Source organism: Thalassophryne amazonica, chromosome 14 (genome assembly GCF_902500255.1).
Source record: "Thalassophryne amazonica chromosome 14, fThaAma1.1, whole genome shotgun sequence".
Classification (NCBI taxonomy): Eukaryota; Metazoa; Chordata; class Actinopteri; order Batrachoidiformes; family Batrachoididae; genus Thalassophryne; species Thalassophryne amazonica.
This window is the reverse complement of record NC_047116.1, coordinates 29787531-29807921: the sequence shown is the minus strand read 5'-3', so window position 1 is coordinate 29807921 and position 20391 is coordinate 29787531. Positions and strand designations below refer to the sequence as shown.

At 37.2% G+C, this 20391-nt stretch overlaps 2 protein-coding genes across 4 annotated transcripts in view; both read left to right on the top strand.

Annotated features, from left to right (window-relative positions):
• ubr3 (ubiquitin protein ligase E3 component n-recognin 3) overlaps positions 1-2587 on the top strand; it is a 96258-nt gene extending 93671 nt beyond the window's left edge. For all 3 annotated transcript variants that reach the window (XM_034186752.1, XM_034186750.1, XM_034186753.1), the window contains one exon: positions 198-2587. In XM_034186752.1, coding sequence (XP_034042643.1) covers positions 198-315 — 118 coding nt within the window. In that variant the 3' untranslated portion in view covers positions 316-2587. The remainder of the gene's footprint in view (positions 1-197) is intronic.
• A 5489-nt stretch (positions 2588-8076) lies between these two features.
• The window catches only part of myo3b (myosin IIIB), a 184790-nt gene continuing 172475 nt past the window's right edge, over positions 8077-20391 (top strand). Inside the window, 3 exon segments of the mRNA XM_034186754.1 lie at positions 8077-8173; positions 8305-8341; positions 19983-20170. Coding sequence (XP_034042645.1) covers positions 8167-8173; positions 8305-8341; positions 19983-20170 — 232 coding nt within the window. The 5' untranslated portion in view covers positions 8077-8166.

Sequence of the window (20391 nt, the reverse complement as noted above, 5' to 3'; positions counted from 1 at the left end):
CAAATCTGTGGTTTTTAAAATACCGTCCAGGAAGGAAGCACCTGGTACCAAAAGGGTATCAAGTTGAGCTGGTACCATCCAGTGGAAAAGAATCATTAATGTTCTTTTTTACTCTGGCAAACAGTGTGCTCCAGTATAAAAAGCATCTTTTTTTTTTTTTTTTTATTAAACTGTTGTTCCATTGTGGTTTTCTGCAGCCGGGGCAAGCCGCTGTTCTTATGTGAAGAAAGGTATCGAGTGTTGGAGCAGCAGTGGATCTCACACACCTTTGATCACATTAATAAGCGTTGGGGTCCTCATTATAATGGACTCTAGATCTTCCAAAGTCTAATGAAAAAAAACTGCAACCCTTACAGGAGATGTTTTGGGTTTTTTCCCCTCTCTGTTTTGGCTTGTGTGTGTGTGTCTGCCTCCTTTAAACATTTGGGCCATCATGTGCAGAAAACAGACATTCAGTGACCACAGATTTGGATTCTGTGATGTTTGGCGTACAGTTATGCCTACAGTTTGATGTGTGTGTGTGTGTGTGTATACACGTGAGTCATCATGTGATTTTCAGCAAGTATAAACAGAGTTTGGTTACTTCAAAGTAAAAGCACAACTTTTCCCAGAAATTAAAGAAAATTTGTTTGGATTTGACTTTTGAAGCCTGTAAAGTGTTAATGGGTTAAACTTATATTAAGTATTGAATGTCCCAGCAAAGGTTTGGTTTTGTTTATCTTGCACGCTTTATGATATTAATGCATATCCCTCTTATTTATCAATACGTGTTCTGCTGTGCTGGCATGAGTTTCAGGCTCCTGAGGAGTGTACAGTAAATTATAATGTACACCCTTTGTTTGCTGACATGGACTATAGGCAGGACAACTCCACCCAACAACACTAGAGTTTTTTGCAAACAAGTAAAGACTATTTTTATGGGTCTAGTTGCAATCCATCCTCAGGAATTTTTTATTTTATTATTATTATTATTATTATTATTATTTTGCAGTTTAATCTTACATTTTAGATATTTAAAATAAATGCTGCTGCTCATTGTTCAAGTAATTTTTTAACTTGTGAAGATGTTTTTCAGGTTGTGCTTTTTGAGTTTGTGGTAGATGGCTGGGAATGTCGGCTCTAACTCACTTTACTGTAAAGAAAAACAAAACCTTTGCGGTCACCTTGTCACTTCTCTTTGTGCATCTGTTGTCCTCCTGCAGTTCATTTACGCTGCTTGGTTCTCAAATGCCAAACTCTTAAGGCAGTGACACCAACTCAGAATCGATTAATAAGCTGAAGTTCAGTGTCAAGCATCACAAAAAAATGTGAATTCAAAGACATAAAAATTAGTTGTGTGGTATAGCATTTTAGGAAATGTCACTGCACACAAACGGCATCTTGCTGCTCTGGCAAAAGTCTGCACCCTGTGACAGCAGTATATTGGTGGCGTCATTGTTTTTCACAAGACATGAAATTTTGTTGCTTTTGACAAGAAATGCTGACGCCATTCATCTTTCACTACTGTCAGGAAAAAAAAGTTCTTGATGGTTTGTCACCTGTAGCGTCATAAACTGCAGTTTACACTCAGGTTCTTAAGTATTTGGACAGCAGCAGTTTTTGATTTTGGCCTCTGTACACCACCAGAATGGAGCTGAAATGATACAATCAAAATGTGCTTGTAGTGTCGACTTTCAACTTTAATTCAAGGGGTTTAACAAAAATAATCACATTAACCATTTAGGAATTATGACCATTTTTATTCACAGTACCAACATTTGAATTTAATTTTAATAATTTGACAAATTAAATATAAGGATGATTATTTATCCACATTGTCACTTTTACAGCCAGTTTTTTTTTTTTTTTTTTTTTTTTTAGACAAGTCGGGATGGCTAACATTTCCATGTCACTTAATATATACGGTAAATGTTAGACCATTTGAATTAAAGCTGAAAGTTTACAGTACAAACATATCTTGTTTCAATTCAAGAAGGCATAATACAATAAAAGTTGGTGTCCAAATATTTATGGACCTGTCTGTTTCTCTTGGAGCAAGTCGGTGGTGGTGTGGATGACTTGCATTCCAGCATGATTTGATCATGCTGGAGTGTCCGTCATACATCATGCACGTCATACTTTTAGCTGCCAACATTAAAGTGTCTTAGCTTATTAAATAGCGATAACTTTTTTTTATTTAATCAGAAGAGATTTATCCAGTTGTGCCTGTTGAGTTTTTCATGAGATAACGGTGTACCGCTGATATGTCCCTGATCACTGGTTATGAAATACTGGATGACGTTGTCCAGCATTTAGGAATCTTAACATTTGAAAAACCTCTTGATTTCATGCTTGCTGCTTATGTGCTTCCCGTGTTTGCCCGTCTCCTCTTTATTTAACAGTATCCACTTTGTAAAAGACCGCAATCAGATATGCAGTGGGTGTAAATTCTGTTGGAAAGCTCTTGTGTGTTCTCCTGTATGAATGGAAAGAGAATACAGTACATTACTGTAGGTGCTGACGCAAACTTTCTGAGTTTGACCAGGAAAGCTGACTTGGACATTTAATGCAAAATGTATCATATGTGAATAAACTATAAACACACTGATTTGTCTCTTTTCTTTCTTTTTCTTTCTCAATTTTGCCTGTGATTAGGATGGTATTTATAACATTAATGCTGTCTGTGGGCCAGAAAATTTTCCATAACTAATTGTTAAAAGTACTCTATATTCACCTTAGAAATTTGGGGTTCTGATTGGAGGAGTAGTTAACATCCTGTTTCGGGCCAAGTTGACCAGATTGTGAATTACACAATGACAATCAAAGGGGTCCTTAGATAATATTAAAGTTATAGGGCCTTTCAAATTTTACAAAACCGAGAATATTTTGTTTCTACCAAAATCCAAGCATTATAATGTACGTTCATTTTTGTAACGTATTGCAGAATTACAGCTCATTTTAAGAGTACATGTTTATCTGGGTGAAATTCCATAGTGAATACTGTCTTTTCCTTCTTCTCCATCAGGCAGACTAACTAGAGAAGGAAGCATGTGTGCACATGTGATGTTCTGAGAGTACGACCCATCTTATGTTAACATCCATAAGCTTTATTGTAAATCACTGCCGTATCTACAAAATGTTGGTCATAGCATCAGATCCCTTATAATTCTCCCCCATCAGGGGTTGAAATTCTAAATTGTTTGCAGACAGAATGAATTTTGATCATACTGGCAACATGTATTCCTTATCTAAATGCTAAGGAATAAAATTATAGTGGTGCCAAAGAAAATTATTTTTATGACTTAAATCTTAAAAACCCAGTGGCCCTACACTTTTAATTAGCTGAATGTTAGTTAAGCAAACTTCAGGGGTGGCTGAAATGGTATTTTAAAATTCTAGGTATAAATATTGAAGTATATTTACAACAATTACAGGTAAGAAGGATGTATAAATTTCTGGAATCCCTCCAAATTGGTGTTTTTACTATCCTCTGGGGGTTTCTTCTTAATTTAGGGGTTCAGTCCTGTAATTGAATCACAAGTTGACCTCTTTTAACTTGCACAATGATCATAAAATAAAGACACACCAGTCAAGCTGTTTGTGAAGCTTTATTACTAAATGCTTGGGCTTGTTGGCCAGTAAGACAACGGTTTCTTATATATTTGTACCTCATCCAAAGGTTTTATTGAAGATTATTATTAATTAGGATTCTATTTATACACAAGGATACACTCCTAATATGACATAGTTTTCCTACATTTGTGTATACATTATGTCAAATAGTGTTTACTAATGTGCTGCTTTTTGAATTGTTTCCTACCCAATAACACATTGCAAAATGATGATCATGGTACACAGACTGGAACTTCCATTTAATTTTTTAAGTTGAGTAAATCATTCACGAGATAATAGCAGGTGTGGCTAAGGTCATCCAGCTCAAAACGGCCGCAAGGTTTCACGCTGGATGAATGTCTTGCAGACCTCATCCATGTCTACAATATTAGACCACTCAAGAAGCCCTACATAAAACATTTGTTTACCCTAGATTTGCACATAATGATTGGACATGCATAATCGTAGTTTTAAAGTTTCTACACAAATGTTCAAAGATGGAAGTGGAAGTACAATCCAAGTACCTGAAGCAGTGTGTTGTACACTGATAATCACTTTGTTTCAGATAATAGTCCTAGCAGCTGTCTGCACATTAGTGGTAAGTCATCACTCAAAGAAATGTGGGCAGTTTGATATCAATAAGTGGACTTCCTTCATTAGCTGCAGCCTCTTTCCAAATATTATGCAGTTTTATATCAGCCCCCATAAGCTAAAGGATTTAACACTGATCTGTTTATTTACTGCTATTGGTATGCATGGGTCATGTTTTTGAATTCATCTTTTCAACAGGGACCAAATAAACTATTCTAATCTGTGCAAAATTGCTTTAGAAAGCAAACACTGTCCTGCATAATGTAAATGTTTTCGAGTAGAAAACTGCTGTTTATCTTCATTTGCTGTCAGAAAACAGGCTAGTTAAAACACTCAAACTGCTTCTTATTGCAAATGAACAGGCATAAATATCATAAGCATCTGGTAGCTTGGAGAGCATCCCTATGGTTGGGGGGTGAATATGCCTTTATTTCATTAAATGTATAGAAACATTTTAAAAGCACAGTTTATAGAGTTACCTTACCCTCCGGTCAAATTGCAGTTGAGTCATTGCAGATTAAAATAAGTTATCACAATGAAAAGGTGAAATAAAAAAAAATCTAAATATACAGTACAAAGTGAATTTTCCTGCAGGATTATGAGCCTCTTTAGAGAGCTAAAGTTGAAGTAACACTGCTAACATATGGTGTGTTTTTTTAATTATTATTATACACTGTTGCCAAAAAAATTCCACCAGAAGTTGCTGTTGGCTCTCTGAAATGTCACTACAAATTATGAGATTTCACGATGATGTAATCACAACAAATTTGCATATGGCAAGGAGCTGAAAGGTATTCTGTTCTCTGGAAGGTTATATTATTTTGTTTGTTTGTTTTGGCGGGGTGGGGAAGACAGGTGGGGACAGTACGCCAATTAAGGGTCACAGGAGGGCTGGAGCCTATCCCAGCAAAAACAGGGCATGAGGCGGGGTACACCCAGGACAGGACACCAGTCTATCGATCGCTGGTCCACATATAGACAAACGCATTCACACCTGCACGCACACCTACAGTCAATTTAAAGTTTCCGGAGGAGGAAACTGGAGCAACTGGAGGGAACCCATGCAAACTCCACACAGAAAGGCCAGATAACTGAAAATAGACCATACTTTGTTACATTCAATGGGTGGGGGTTATTTTCAAGATATAGGATTAATTTTGATGCCAAAATACTGGTATTAATATTGTGAATCATTTCCCAAGTGGATGTATTGAAATTCTGACTTGTGATTTTACCACCTCCTGCTACAATTGAACAAAGAGCAACAAAACAGTGTCTACACTGCGAGTACCACTAGCAGCTAAATAGTCCCTGTAGAAATTTCTTTCTCTCTGTTTAAGGTGCAGCTCCTTCCAGAGACGGGTGTGGTATTTGTGCTTGAGACCGTCCTGTCCTGTGCACCAACAGCTTTTCCTGTATATTTGTTTTGTGAATTTTTCTGTAATTTGTGTCTATAGCACGGCCCAAGTGGAGGGTCACCCCTTTGAGTCTGGTCTGCTTGAGGTTTCTTCCTCAGAGGGAGTTTTTCCTTACCACTGCTGCTCTGGGGATTAGTAAGGTTAGACCTTACTTATGTGAAGCGCCTTGAGGCAACTCTGTTGTGATTTGCTGCTATACAACCCCTGGCAAAAATTATGGAATCACCGGCCTCAGAGGATGTGCATTCAGTTGTTTAATTTTGTAGGAAAAAAGCAGATCACAGACATGACACAAAACTAAAGTCATTTCAAATGGCAACTTTCTGGCTTTAAGAAACACTATAAGAAATCGAGAAAAAAAATTGTGGCAGTCAGTAATGGTTACTTTTTTAGACCAAGCAGAGGGAAAAAATATGGAATCACTCAATTCTGAGGAATAAATTATGGAATCACCCTGTAAATTTTCATCCCCAAAACTAACACCTGCATCACATCAGATCTGCTCGTTAGTCTGCACCTAAAAAGGAGTGAACACACCTTGGAGAGCTGTTGCACCAAGTGGACTGACATGAATCATGACTCCAACACAAGAGATGTCAATTGAAACAAAGGAGAGGATTATCAAACTCTTAAAAGAGAGTAAATCATCACACAATGTTGCAAAAGATGTTGATTGTTCACAGTCAGCTGTGTCTAAACTCTGGACCAAATACAAACAACATGGGAAGGTTATTAAAGGCAAACATTTCTTATCCCATCAATTGAAAGGATGTTTGGGGATGATGAAATCATTTTTCAAGATGATAATGCATCTTGCCATAGAGCAAAAACTGTGAAAACATTCCTTGCAAAAAGACACATAGGGTCAATGTCATGGCCTGCAAATAGTCCGGATCTTAATCCAATTGAAAATCTTTGGTGGAAGTTGAAGAAAATGGTCCATGACAAGGCTCCAACCTGCAAAGCTGATCTGGCAACAGCAATCAGAGAAAGTTGGAGCCAGATTGATGAAGAGTACTGTTTGTCACTCATTAAGTCCATGCCTCAGAGACTGCAAGCTGTTATAAAAGCCAGAGGTGGTGCAACAAAATACTAGTGATGTGTTGGAGTGTTCTTTTGTTTTTCATGATCCCATAATTTATTCCTCAGAATTGAGTGAGTCCATATTTTTTTCCCTCTGCTTGGTCTAAAAAAGTAACCATTACTGACTGCCACAATTTTTTTTCCTGATTTCTTATAGTGTTTCTTAAAGCCAGAAAGTTGCCATTTGAAATGACTTTAGTTTTGTGTCATGTCTGTGATCTGCTTTTTTTCTACAAAATTAAACAACTGAATGAACATCCTCCGAGGCCGGTGATTCCATAATTTTTGCCAGGGGTTGTATAAATGAAAATAAATTGAAAAAAATTAACTGTCACGAAACAATCAGAAAATAACTTCATTTCTCTGATTTAGTATATTTCTGTGTGGAAACAGTGCTTCTCTCACAACCACACCTCCTCCTAATTTCCATCATCCATCCAGCTCTGCTAACAATGCAGTAGGTGGCAGTGTTTCACCAGGCAAGTCGACATTTGTAAAATAAACTTGTCTTTAAATACCACTGAGTGCATTGGTAAGAACCCGTGCAAATATAGAAAACATTTGTCATTTGTTTATATGACACCAAAATTGATCACACTTGAGGGAAGGTCCACGTGCTAGAGACAGCTTCCTTATAACATGGACACATTTTTACAAAAAGGTAGTGGAGTGGTTTAATGAAGCGGAAAGTATGGAACCAAAATGAACAGTAAATGGAAACAAACTGCACAAAAATGATGCATATCATACAACAGACAGTGGGACAAATCAATGCCATATAACATACAACACACCAGTCAAATGACAAGGATCTCTTTCAGTGTTGGATAATTTGTATTCCAGCCTTTCTGTCCTCTCAATCCATTGATCCAGGCTGCATCACGTGACTGATTTATATGTGTTTTTCACTTCAGTGTGTGGCCAGCAGGGGTCACTTTTTGCTAGAGCTGAAGCAGGAGTGCCTGAATAGTGAATACAGCCTTAGATTATTATATATGACACCAAATACAGTTTACATGCTTTTGTAATACAACTGCAAGGAAGTCACAGTTGAGCGTCACTAAATATTTGAATATATGCCAACTTTTTTAGTGAATTCTGCAACCTGGTACTCCCACCTTAATCCATGTGACTGAGTCTTTGGAGGGTAATTGGGTTGAACTACTTCCAGAAGCTGGAGGACCTTGGGGTTGGTTGGCGTGCAAACAGAAGTGGGAGTTATGTTTGTGCAAACCCACAGAAGAATTCCACAATAATTCGGAGATGTTGGTTTTGCAGTCAGTGCTTCGGAGAGCATCACTGACTGTTTCTCCGTGTGCTTCCACCTCAGGTAGGCTTCAGTGTGTCGATGGAGAGGCCTGAGAAAGCTGCAGCCAGTGACAGTGGTCTGTGCACAGCAACATGCTCAGGTGTCTATCAGCTTACTGTTAATAATTAAAGCCCTTAACAAGGAAAGTAGGAAAATCAGGTCCGATATGTCACTATGGAGGGTAAGATGCATGAATGTCACAGAGGAGTGACTTGAACCAAAGAGATTTACAGTTTTTCCATTTGTTCGAGAGTTGAACCTGTGCAGTTATGTAGGTCATCTGATATCTCACACAGCTTCTCTGTTTTGCAGATGTGAGAGATGGAAACACAGCAGCAGCAAAGACGAGGTAGGCCGGCTGTCCGCCTAAACTAACAATTTCTTTACAATTTCTTTACAATTACAATCAGTTACAATTACACATGTTCTCATTCATTCTGCTCAGTAGTGTTGAAGCAATCAACAGAAAATTATTTAAAATTGGATTAATAACAATAAATAATAATAATAATAATAATAATCTTCAATTACATTTTCCACCTTAATAATAATAATAATAATAATAATAGTAATAATAATATGTGCCGTAGTTACAAGTGCTGTAATGTCAGTTTCTTAAATGTGAGAACTTGTTTGATTGTTTCATTTTAATGTACTTTAAAAAAGATTTTTATATCTTTGGATTGTGGACTGAAGTACAGAACATTTTAAAGCATTACACTGGCCGTTCACATTTTCAGACTGCTTTTAAGTTACTTTATTGTAATGTTTTCAACTGCATTAGCCATCCATATGAATGTTAAATGCACTGCATTTATATACATGTATTTAGTAATTCTTTATTTGTGCATTAATACAAGTGAGTTGCCCATAAGGACAAGGGACACAACTGTAAGGTGATTTTTGGCTGTTAGCCCCATCTTATTTATTTATTTATTTTACCAAAATTTAACTTCTCAAATGAACAGACAGTCGAGACCTTGCCCCACATTTGAGAAACTTTTGTCACCATCTAGTGAGCAGTGTGAGCAATTCAGGGCTTCTGGCATTTATCCTACTACCCACATTTTGTAAAAACGCATTTGTAAATGTCAGAAATGCATGATTTAGCTGTGTATTTATTTTTGGCAGACAGCGCTTTGACCTCCCAGGATTAATGTATAAAAATTTCAATTTTGAGAGTTTTATAGTTCTTCAGTTTTAGGACACGGAAGGTTTTGCCATATGAATGGACGGGAGGACAATTTACAGTTCTGAAAAACAATCTTGTAAAATTACAATCGGGTGAACTTTGATGTATTGGACTAAACAAAAAAGTGTTTGCCACTTGCTGGTTGGATGATGGATTAGGAGCAGGTGTGGTTGTTGGCGAGAGAGACAGATGGTTTCCATACAGAAGTGTAATCATTCAGAGAACCAACCTTTTACTTTCTGATTCCCTTCCCATAGCAGTTACAAAACTAAAGTAATATGGTCAAATCTCCACACAACCCTGCAGGAAGAATTTTGTATAAATGTAGCCGAAGCAGACGCTTCTTCCTTCTCTCTCTGTCTCTCTCTCTGTCTCTCTCTCTTAATGTGTGTGTGGTTTTGAAGTTACATGTAGCTTGAGAAGATATTGTCATTTTCTTTCATTTCTGCTGCTTTGTGATGGATTAAATGATCAATCAAAAATTAGATTTTTATTGAGACTCAATAGAATTTCCAGTCAGAATCACTGAGTCGTCACTTTCTCTTTAGATTATTGATCATGCGACTGCACGGCTCAGATTAAAGGCTTTAACCTTTGAAGAATGTTTGTGTTGCTTGTTGTGTGAGGCTTTGGTTTTCCAGGGTGAGAACAAGGACACAATGCTTCAGGCCAGACTCAGGAAGGTTAATGCAAAGCCTCTCCTTAAAACGGATTACAGTCCAGAGGGTTTTTTCTTTTTTCTTTTTCATCCCTCCAGATTTACCACTGGGTTTACTGACTGTAGCAGGTTTAACAAAGCAGGTCTCTGTGCAAGTTTAACAGAATCAGAAATTTGGATTCCTCTCTTTTTATTTAAATTGTTCCTGGAAGTAAAGCACCACCAACAATTACACCTTGGAATTGGATTAGAAATGATGCAGTCCTGAGCTGAGACCATGCAACTTTCCAAACAGTGGTGTTTTTCTTGAAGTCATTAATTGCTTAAGTGCAGTAACATTCAACTGTTTCTGCACAGCCGAGCAAATCCATGACATTTAATCATATCACATTTTCCAGTGCTGTTACACACATCAGTGGTTTTTTGTATTTTGATGATGTTTAGGTCACAGGCAGCAGTATTGTTGACTGTTTCAAACACCGACCTTTTCCCGTATGCTGACAAGCTTGTACGAGCAGACGAAGGGTAACCTGAGCATTTTTATTTGGCAGCAGTGGTGTCCTGTTCCAAAGTAGCAGTGCACTGTAAAATTGAACAAGTTAAAAATACTCAAAATGTTTGTCATCACTGACTGCATAATATTTAAGTAGCAGTTAGAAAATGTAAAAGAAATATTATTTTAATCTATCTTAATTGACTTAAGTTATTGGTCAAATGAACTTGATTAATTTGATCAAATCAACAAAAATGATATGATTAATTTTACTGTAATCACCTTAACCGAAATCCACTTAAATAAAATTAACTCTGTTCATTTGAATTAAATCAACTGAAATACCACAATGTTGAGGAATGTGAGTTTATTCAGTTTAAATGGCACAATCTTGGGAGTAACTTCAGTGACATCAACCTAAATTATATAAACTTGAGTAATTTGAGTTATATCAATTTAATTGAAAACAATCTTGAGTGATATGAACTCGAGTAATTTGAATAAAATTGATTTAAATGACAGGATTTTGAGTAATGATTTGATTAGTTTGAGTGAAATCAACTAAAATGAGACAAAGTTTATTAGCTTGGCTGAGATCAAGGTAAATGTTACAAACCTGATTAAATTCATTTAAATCAACTTAAATGACCCAAACTTAATTAATGTGAGTTAAATTCACTTAAATGTTATGAGCTTGATTATTTTGAGTGAAATCAAACAATATGAACTTGATTAAACTGAGTTAAATAAATTACGCAAACTTGATTCAGTTGACTTAAATAAATGAAAATGAGCATTATATCCTATATCCTATCTCTCTCTCTGTCTTTTTCCTGAAGCAGACTCAGTTGGTTCATACACTCAAGTTGATAAGTAATTGGACAGTGACACTATTCATCAATCATTACTTAATGCAAACACTTTGATACTGTATGATAAATGTGTTTGGTATGGGAAGTTCTCAAAGACTGAGTGACAGTGTAAGAAGGAAACTAGTGAGGAAAGCTATCAAGACAAATCTAGGCTCAACTTTCCCAAGTGCTTCTGGCAAACTGTAGTGAAAATCCTTGCAATCACATTCTTGATTCTTTTTGACTGACTCAGAGGTTTGACACACCCCCATTTGTGGCCATACAGTATAACTTTGTAGACTGATGCAATATTATTAATAATACTTAAGATAATTATAATAACCACGAATGAACCAACCACAATTGTGACAACATTCATTTATTTCAGTCATTTATGAAGTTTAGAAGAAATGAAGAAAAATGAGGAATATAACAAATGTTTTCACATTCCAGCTTCTCAAATATGCAAAGTTTTGGCACTTTGTTATTATGGAAATTACAATCGGTATATTTCATTATTATTATTTTTTTTTTTTTTACATTTTACAGACATACATGAACAGATTAATTGGAATCAAAATATCAAATGTATTTATAATTTCATTGTTGACTTTTAGTACTTTTATCTTTTCTGTTTATTGCTCTGTTACTGTCTGTGTTTTCCCGTTTTTATTGACTTAGGACCTGCTATGTGAATAAAGTTGTAGTTATTGTGACTATTGTATTTTAAGCATATTGTTACAACTCTAATCCCTTGTTTTAATTTTATCGAACCTACAACATTGCACAAATGTTTCATTCATAATATGTTTATATGTCTAAATCCTTTAAAAAGAATAATAAAAAAATTGCAACAATTTAATATTTATAAATAAACACAATGACGTAAATTATATAACAATTTTGCTCTTTTTAAAAATACACATTTTTTTTTTAAGTGGGCTCTAGCAATTTATAAGTAAATTAGGTTTCTTTTACAATTATTTCTGTAGTGGAAATTCTGAAATTAAGAGAGCGGGAGAGTCAGTGGGTGTCTGTTAAGAGTTTTAAGAAAGCATTGTTTGAGAGACAGCAGCAAAGGTCTGAAGCTGATTGAGTGACTGACAATGAGTTTTACTTATAAAGAGCAAACACAGAGATAAACAGATAACACTTAGCACACATTCATAATCTAAGTGTACAGAACACTTAGATCTGGGTCTTTTAGTACAGCTAGTGCCCGGCGATCACCCTAGTATTTCTTCTGTTTTTCTTGTTGCTTAATGCTGACAAATTATACTGTATTTGTTGTCTTTTTGATGCCTGATTCTGTTTTTTCTCTGTATTTGAGGTGCGGCGTCATCCAGAGGTGGGAGTGGTGTCTCCTGCAACCCTCCTGTCCTGTGCACCGGCAACAGTTCCTGTATATTTGTTTTGTAAACTTTTTCGTCAGTTGTGTCGGCAGCATGGCCCAAGCAAAGGGTCACCCCTTTGAGTCTGGTCTGCTTGAGGTTTCTTCCTCAGATCATCAAAGGGAGTTTTTCCTTATCACTGTTGCCTGTGTGCTTGCTCTGGGGGTTGGTAAGTTTAGACCTTACTTGTGTGAAGCGCCTTGAGGCAACTTTGTTGTGATTTGGTGCTATATAAATTAAATAAATTGAATTGGATTGAAAATGTAGAGAACAGTTTATCGCAACACCAAGAGCATGCGATAATTTAGAGATGACAGTATTTTTTTCCCTCTGCCTGCATATACAGTAGTGTTCAGAATAATAGTAGTGCTATGTGACTAAAAAGATTAATCCAGGTTTTTCACAAATCCAACAAGACCAAGCATTCATGATATGCACACTCTTAAGGCTATGAAATTGAGCTATTAGTAAAAAAAAAAGTAGAAAAGGGGTGTTCATGAAATAAAGAATTAAAAAAATAAAATAAAAGGGGTGTTCACAATAATAGTAGCATCTGCTGTTGATGCTACAAACTCAAAACTATTATATTCAAACTGCTTTTTTAGCAATCCTGTGAATCACTAAACTAGTATTTAGTTGTATAACCACAGTTTTTCATGATTTCTTCATATCTGCGAGGCATTAATTTTGTTGGTTTGGAACCAAGACTTTGCTCGTTTACTAGTGTGCTTGGGGTCATTGTCTTCTTGAAACACCCATTTCAAGGGCATGTCCTCTTCAGCATAAGGCAACATGACCTCTTCAAGTATTTTGACATATCCAAACTTATCCATGATACCTGGTATGCGATATATAGACCCAACACCATAGTAGGAGAAACATGCCCATATCATGATGCTTGCACCACCATGCTCCACTGTCTTCACTGTGAATTGTGGCTTGAATTCAGAGTTTGGGCGTCGTCTCACAAACTGTCTGTGGCCCTTGGACCCAAAAAGAACAATTTTACTCTCATCAGTCCACAAAATATTCCTCCATTTCTCTTTAGGCCAGTTGATGTGTTCTTTGGCAAATTGTAACCTCTTCTGCACATGTCTTTTATTTAACAGAGGGACTTTGCGGGGGATTCTTGCAAATAAATTAGCTTCACACAGGCATCTTCTAACTGTCACAGCACTTACAGGTAATTCCAGACTGTCTTTGATCATCCTGGAGCTGATCAATGGATGAGCCTTTGCCATTCTGGTTATTCTTCTATCCATTTTGATGGTTGTTTTCCGTTTTCTTCCACACATCACTGTTTTTTTTGTCCATATTAAAGCATTGGAGATCATTGTAGATGAACAGCCTATGATTTTTTGCACCTGCGTATAAGTTTTCCCCTCTCCAATCAACTTTTTAATCAAACTATGCTGTTCTTCTGAACAATATCTTGAACGTCCCATTTTCCTCAGGTTTTCAAAGAGAAAAGCATGTTCAACAGGTGCTGGCTTCATCCTTAAATAGGGGACACCTGATTCACACCTGTTTGTTCCACAAAAATTGACAAATTCACTGACTGAATGCCACACTACTATTATTGCAAACACCCCCTTTTCTACTTTTTTTTTTTTTTTTTTTTTTTTTTTACTAATAGCCCAATTTCATAGCCTTAAGAGTGTGCATATCATGAATGCTTGGTCTTGTTGGATTTGTGAGAATCTACTGAATCTACTGGTACCTTGTTTCCCATGTAACAATAAGAAATATACTCAAAACCTGGATTAATCTTTTTTGTCACATAGCACTACTGTTATTTTGAACACTACTGTATAGTAATGGTAAATGCCACACTGGCAGAACCATTTATGAACATTAATACCCATATATGCAATTTATTCTTGCAAGACAGAAGGTATGTGGTGTGTGAGTGAATGTGGTGTGTGTGTGACCCCCATCTGCCCTTCCCGATCAGCCTACAACATCCTAGTCAAAGCCAACCAACAGCTTCTATCGGGAAGGGCAGACCACCAAAACAACACAAATACAGTATTTGATAATACTGTGAAGCAGACAAATTCATGAAATGTGGGCAATGTAATTTTTTTTTCCTTGACAATTTTATTAGTAAGCGTTTCTATCTTGATAATCAATAAGTACATAATGAATTGGGGGGAGGGGGGGGGTTCTTTTCAAAACTAAGAGTCTTTACACATTTCAAATGTGATTTTCTGTTGACCCACTGATGAAGAAAAAAAGAATAAAATCAAAATTAAATAAACATAAACTTGGATGGCTTAGTAATTAATTCTAATATTGGTTTTGTATTTCTGGCCTTTTGTTTCATGCTCATATGTGACTCATAAACAGCTTTTTGTTATGGTTATACCTCATTTGGAACCTTTTCATATCATGTGCTCAGCTGTTATTTCCTACACAAGTTATAAAGAAGATGCAGCAGCAAGTTACATGTTCAGGTGATTATTTTCAGACTGGAGGCAACTTGAGTCACATGACCTAGCAACCAAACATCCTGGTTACCTTTCTGCAACCTGAGACACTTCATATCAGCCACCATTATGAGTGGATCCATCTGCCACTTGAATATTTAAAACCAGGTGGCAGTTTCCTAGTAAATTATTAATCCTCGTATATTAGCATGATTTATTGTGAGCTGTTTTGAAGCAAGGACGAGACTGTCACAGAAAGTCACACTAGTCAGTAGACGAAGACAGGTATGTAAGACATTTGGCTTTATAAACCATCCTTGAATTATTATTATTGTGTGTGTGTGATCAGTGTGTATGAAGATGAATTTGTACTGCAGTAACACAGTGTAGGAGTGCTAAACTATTCAGAAACTAAGATGTGTCCAATTTTCATTGTGTTTACTGAGAACACCAACATTTTCCATTTGGTATGCTGATGTATTTTGGGTCAAGGATGAACGCCACGAAAACAGAAAGTTGATAGGACTTATATTTTTGGAGACATTAGGGATATTAGCTAACAACAGTGAACAATGGATGTTGATACTGTAATTACATTCTGGACTCACACGCCATTCCAAATCATATTGCCACCCTTGAAAAATGTCAACTACTTATTTTATAAACACTACCCAATCTAAAGCCCGTGGATCCCCAGAGGCAACACACTAGTATTTAATTAAATCTTTTCATTTAATTGTTGAACTGAATAATTTATTTGAGTTCTTGATTTGTGAGACCTGAGCAAAGACCATTACATTAGTGTATGTTGCAGGATGAAGTATGATTTAACATTTGACAAACATAAGCAGCATTATGACAAATATTAACAAGAACACATTTTATTTAGTTTCACTGAAATAACATTGTCAAACATTCTGTGTATTTAATTTTTAACTCAGCCACATAGGGTGTGCAGCCAGTACATTCTGAGTGCCGGTCCCAAGCCCGGATAAATGAGGAGGGTTGCGTCAGGAAGGGCATCCGGCGTAAAACAAGCCAACCGAACTATGCAGACTCAGAATCGAATTCCCATACCGGATCGGTCGCGGCCCGGGTTAACAACGTCTGCCACCGGTGCTATTGCCCAACAGGGTGCCGGTGGAAATTGGGCTACTGCTGGGCGAAGATGACGAAGAGGAGGAGGAAAACGTTGCCACGAACAGCAGGAGAAGAAGAAAACTAGAAGGGTGGAAATGAGAGTGGGGACTTTGAATGTTGGTAGCATGACTAGTAAAGGGAGAGAGCTGGCTGATATGATGGAGAGGAGAAAGGTAGACATATTGTGTGTGCAAGAGACCAAGTGGAAGGGAAGTAAGAGCAGGAGCATCGGCGGTGGGTACAAGTTGTTGTACCATGGTGAGGACAGGAAGAGAAATGGTGTTGGGGTCATTTTAAAGGAAGAGTATGGTAAAAGTGTGTTGGAGGTTAAGCGAGTGTCTGACAGGGTGATGAGTGTGAAGTTGGAAATTGAAGGGGTGATGATGAATATCATCAGTGCATATGCCCCACAGAAGAAGAAGAGAGTGAGAGCTCAACAAAGGATCAGATGGTGGAAGCTGAAGGAGGAAGACTGTTGTGTGAAATTTAGCGAGCAGGTGAGAGAAGCACTGGTTGGAGGGGAAGCAATTTTGGACAACTGGAAAAGTACTGCAGATGTGGTGAGGGAGACAGCTAGGACAGTACTGGACATCTGGACAGTGGAAGGAAGACAAGGAGACTTGGTGGTGGACTGAAGAGGTCCAGGAAAGCATAAGGAGAAAGAGGTTGGCGAAAAAGTTTTGGGATAGTCAGAGAGATGAAGAAAGTAGACAGGAGTACAAGGAGATGCAGCATAAGGCGAAAATAGAAGTGGCAAAAGCAAAGGAAAAGGCATATTGCGAGCTGTACAAGAAGTTGAATAGTAAGGAAGGAGAAAAGGACTTGTACCAATTGGCCAGACAAAGGGACAGAGCTGGAAATGATGTGCAGCAGGTTAGGGTGGTAAAAGATGCACATGGTAATGTGCTGACAAGTGAGGAGTGTGTGCTGAGAAGGTGGAGGGAATATTTTGCAGAGTTGATGAATAAAGAAAATGAGCGAGAGAAAAGGCTGGATGATGTGGTGAGAGTAAATCAGGAAGTACAAGAGATTAGCAAGGAAGAAGTGAGGACTGCTATGAAGAGGATGAAGAGTGGAAAGGCAGTTGGTCCAGATGACATTCCAGTGGAGGCATGGAAATGTCTAGGAGAGATGGCAGTAGAGTTTCTAACCAGATTGTTTAATAAAATCTTGGAAAGTGAGAGCATGCCTGAGGAGTGGAGACGAAGTGTGCTGGTTCCTATTTTCAAGAACAAGGGTGATGTGCAGAGCTGCAGTAACTACAGAGGCATAAAGCTGATCAGCCACAGCATGAAGTTATGGGAAAGAGTAGTAGAAGCTAGGCTTAGAAAACAGGTGAAGATCTGTGAGCAGCAATATGGTTTCATGCCAAGAAAGAGCACTACAGATGCAATGTTTGCTCTGAGAATACTGTTGGAAAAGGCTTTGCTGTGACCAATTGATCTCAAAGCTCAATCAACCGCAATCAGATCATTTCAGATGCTGTTTTGATGCTGTCAGAATATGTAGACTGCGATCAGATGGCGCCATAACTGCATATAGACCACCATCAGATGTGTGTGGCATCTAAATGGCGCCAAGAGTGTTTTGAACATGTGCAACACACTCGGGACAGCTGAGCGAATGAGACCAAATGTAGATGCTCACAGACTGCTGTCTGTTGGTCTTCGGACCGCAAGTCAGTATTTCCCGATTGTGGCCAGATGTGTCATTCTATTGCCATTCGGCCTCAATCGGTGTATGTGTGATGGGGGTATAACTCTTCCAGATTCCTTGAACAGTTTAATGATATTTTGCACTGTAGAGGAGGAAATATACAAATCCCTTCCGATCTTTCTTTGAGGAACATTGTTTTTAAACATTTCAATAATTTTCTCATGCATTTTTTGACAAACTGGAGATCCTCTGCCAGTCTATGCTCCTCAAAGTCTCAGCCTTTCATGGATACTAAGGAACCAAATCATCATTATAACCATCTCTTGACAACATCTGTTTGAAATGACATCATTGGTGAATTGAATTGAATTTAAGTTTAATTTCATCTTCATTATCATCATCATTGTTATTATTATTATTATTTTTATTATTATTTTATTATTATTATCTCATTAGCTCTAAATTGCCCCTTCCCAACTTTCTGGAATGTGTAGCAGGCCTGAAATGCAGGAATGGATATATATATATATATATATATATATATATATATATATATATATATATATATATATATATATATATATAAAATGAAATGAAATGAACACACAAAACATGAAATATTGTGGGTTCTTATCGTCTGCAATGATACAGAATTCAAAGCAGATTTACATTTGCATTACAAATTACTAACATTTACTTTGAGTTGGGGGAATTATTTATTGCAACAAAACATTTTTTGAAATACTTTCAGATACTTTATTTACAGATGCGTCGCATCAGAAGGCACGTCAAGTTAATCTCTGTCCAATCCAATTTGTCTGGAGTAGATTGGACTCTCGCGTGCAGCGTGCTAATGCAGCGTCTTGCTGAGAGGCCACTTGTTGACCTTCCTCTTGGAGAAGCTTTTAAACGTGATGACCTGAGACTCTTTAGTTGTAATTTTTCTCACACGAGATGACACAGAAGAACGTGACGCTGGCCGTGTTAAGTAGAGTGCCATTGCCTCTGCCTTGCTTTGTTTTTGAAGAGTCCTGCTTTAAATCTGGTAAGTAGCTCCCTCGACATAGAGTTCTGTCCACTTGAGGCCTCTGGGACACATGCACTGCTCTGTGCTAAATGCACACATCATACATTTTAATGACTTGTTGCTCTGTGAGTGTTGATGTTAACTGGAGACCATGTGTGTGTGTTTTGCTGTTTGGCTGCACAGTGAAAGGATGTTTGGTCTCTTATGACGTTCAGCTCATGTCTTTCTCGAAGGCTGATTATTGTGGCTTAACGTTTCCCTGAGTTTCTATAACGTTCCACTCTGTAAGTGGTGTATTTCTGCAGTTTCTCCTAATTACTCGTCTTTGTTCCAAATTGCTACACTATCATTCTAATCAGGCTTTGATTGGCATCATTAATTAACTTTAACTGTCATCATTGACCTTTTATCCACATTACTAATCTTTGATTCTGATACTGGAACTTTAATTTTGATCACTCACATTTGATCTTGAATGCTAATTGCTGATCATGTCCCTGATCTTTGATCCTCATAACTGAAGTTAAATTCTGATCACTCACATGTGATCCTGAATGTTAATCTTTGATCATGTTCCTGATGTTTGATCCTCATCTCTGACCTTTCATCCTAACAGCTGAACTTAAATCCCAATTACTCGCATTTTATCTTGAATGTTAATCTTTGATCATGTTTCTGACTTTTGGACCTCATCTCTGTTGTTTGATTGAAATCACTAAACTTTGATCTTGATTGCCTACATTCATTCCTGAATACCAATCTTTGGTCATGTCCCTTATGTTTTCCTCTTATCTCTGATCACTGATCCTGATGCTGACATTTGGTCTTGTTCTCTGATCTTTGATCCTGTTTACTACCCTTTGAACCTAATGACTAATCTTTGTTCTTCAATCAGAATCAAAGCAGTTAAGATCAAAGGTCAGCATCCGTTGGCCAGTGCCCTATCCACCCACCACATTTCTTTAAAATAGGTGAATTAGAATTAGATTATTCCTGCTAAAATCGAACAAACAGGTGCAGGTGATTAATAAACTTTTTTGGTGGAGCTAAATCAATACATCAGTAACTGTGTTTTTTTTAATTTCAGATATATTAATGCAATTTTGATGGAAAAAAATGTTTAATTAAAATTATATCTGGGATTTTATCACAGGAGGTCCCTTTATGGGCTTTATTCCTACAAATCCAGCATGATTGGTCTGGAGAACCTCGGGGATCCATCAGGTAATTGGGATATAGTGGAGACCATCGGTAAAGGAACCTACGGCAAAGTGTACCGAGTGACCAACAAGAAGGACGGCAGTCAGGCAGCAGTGAAAGTGCTGGATCCAATCAATGTAAGTCACATATAAGCTCAAAACACACAAAACTAATGTAGATAATATTTGTGTCACTCTTATTGATAATGTGAGGTGGTACAAGGTGTCACAAAATGTGTTTTTATTGCACTGTAAAGCTTCATCAGCTGATCTTTAACCTTTTCCTGACTATAAAATAACAATAAAGGTCACCCCACGGTGTTACACATGAGCCAATACATTGGCAGCAGTGGTAATGAAAAA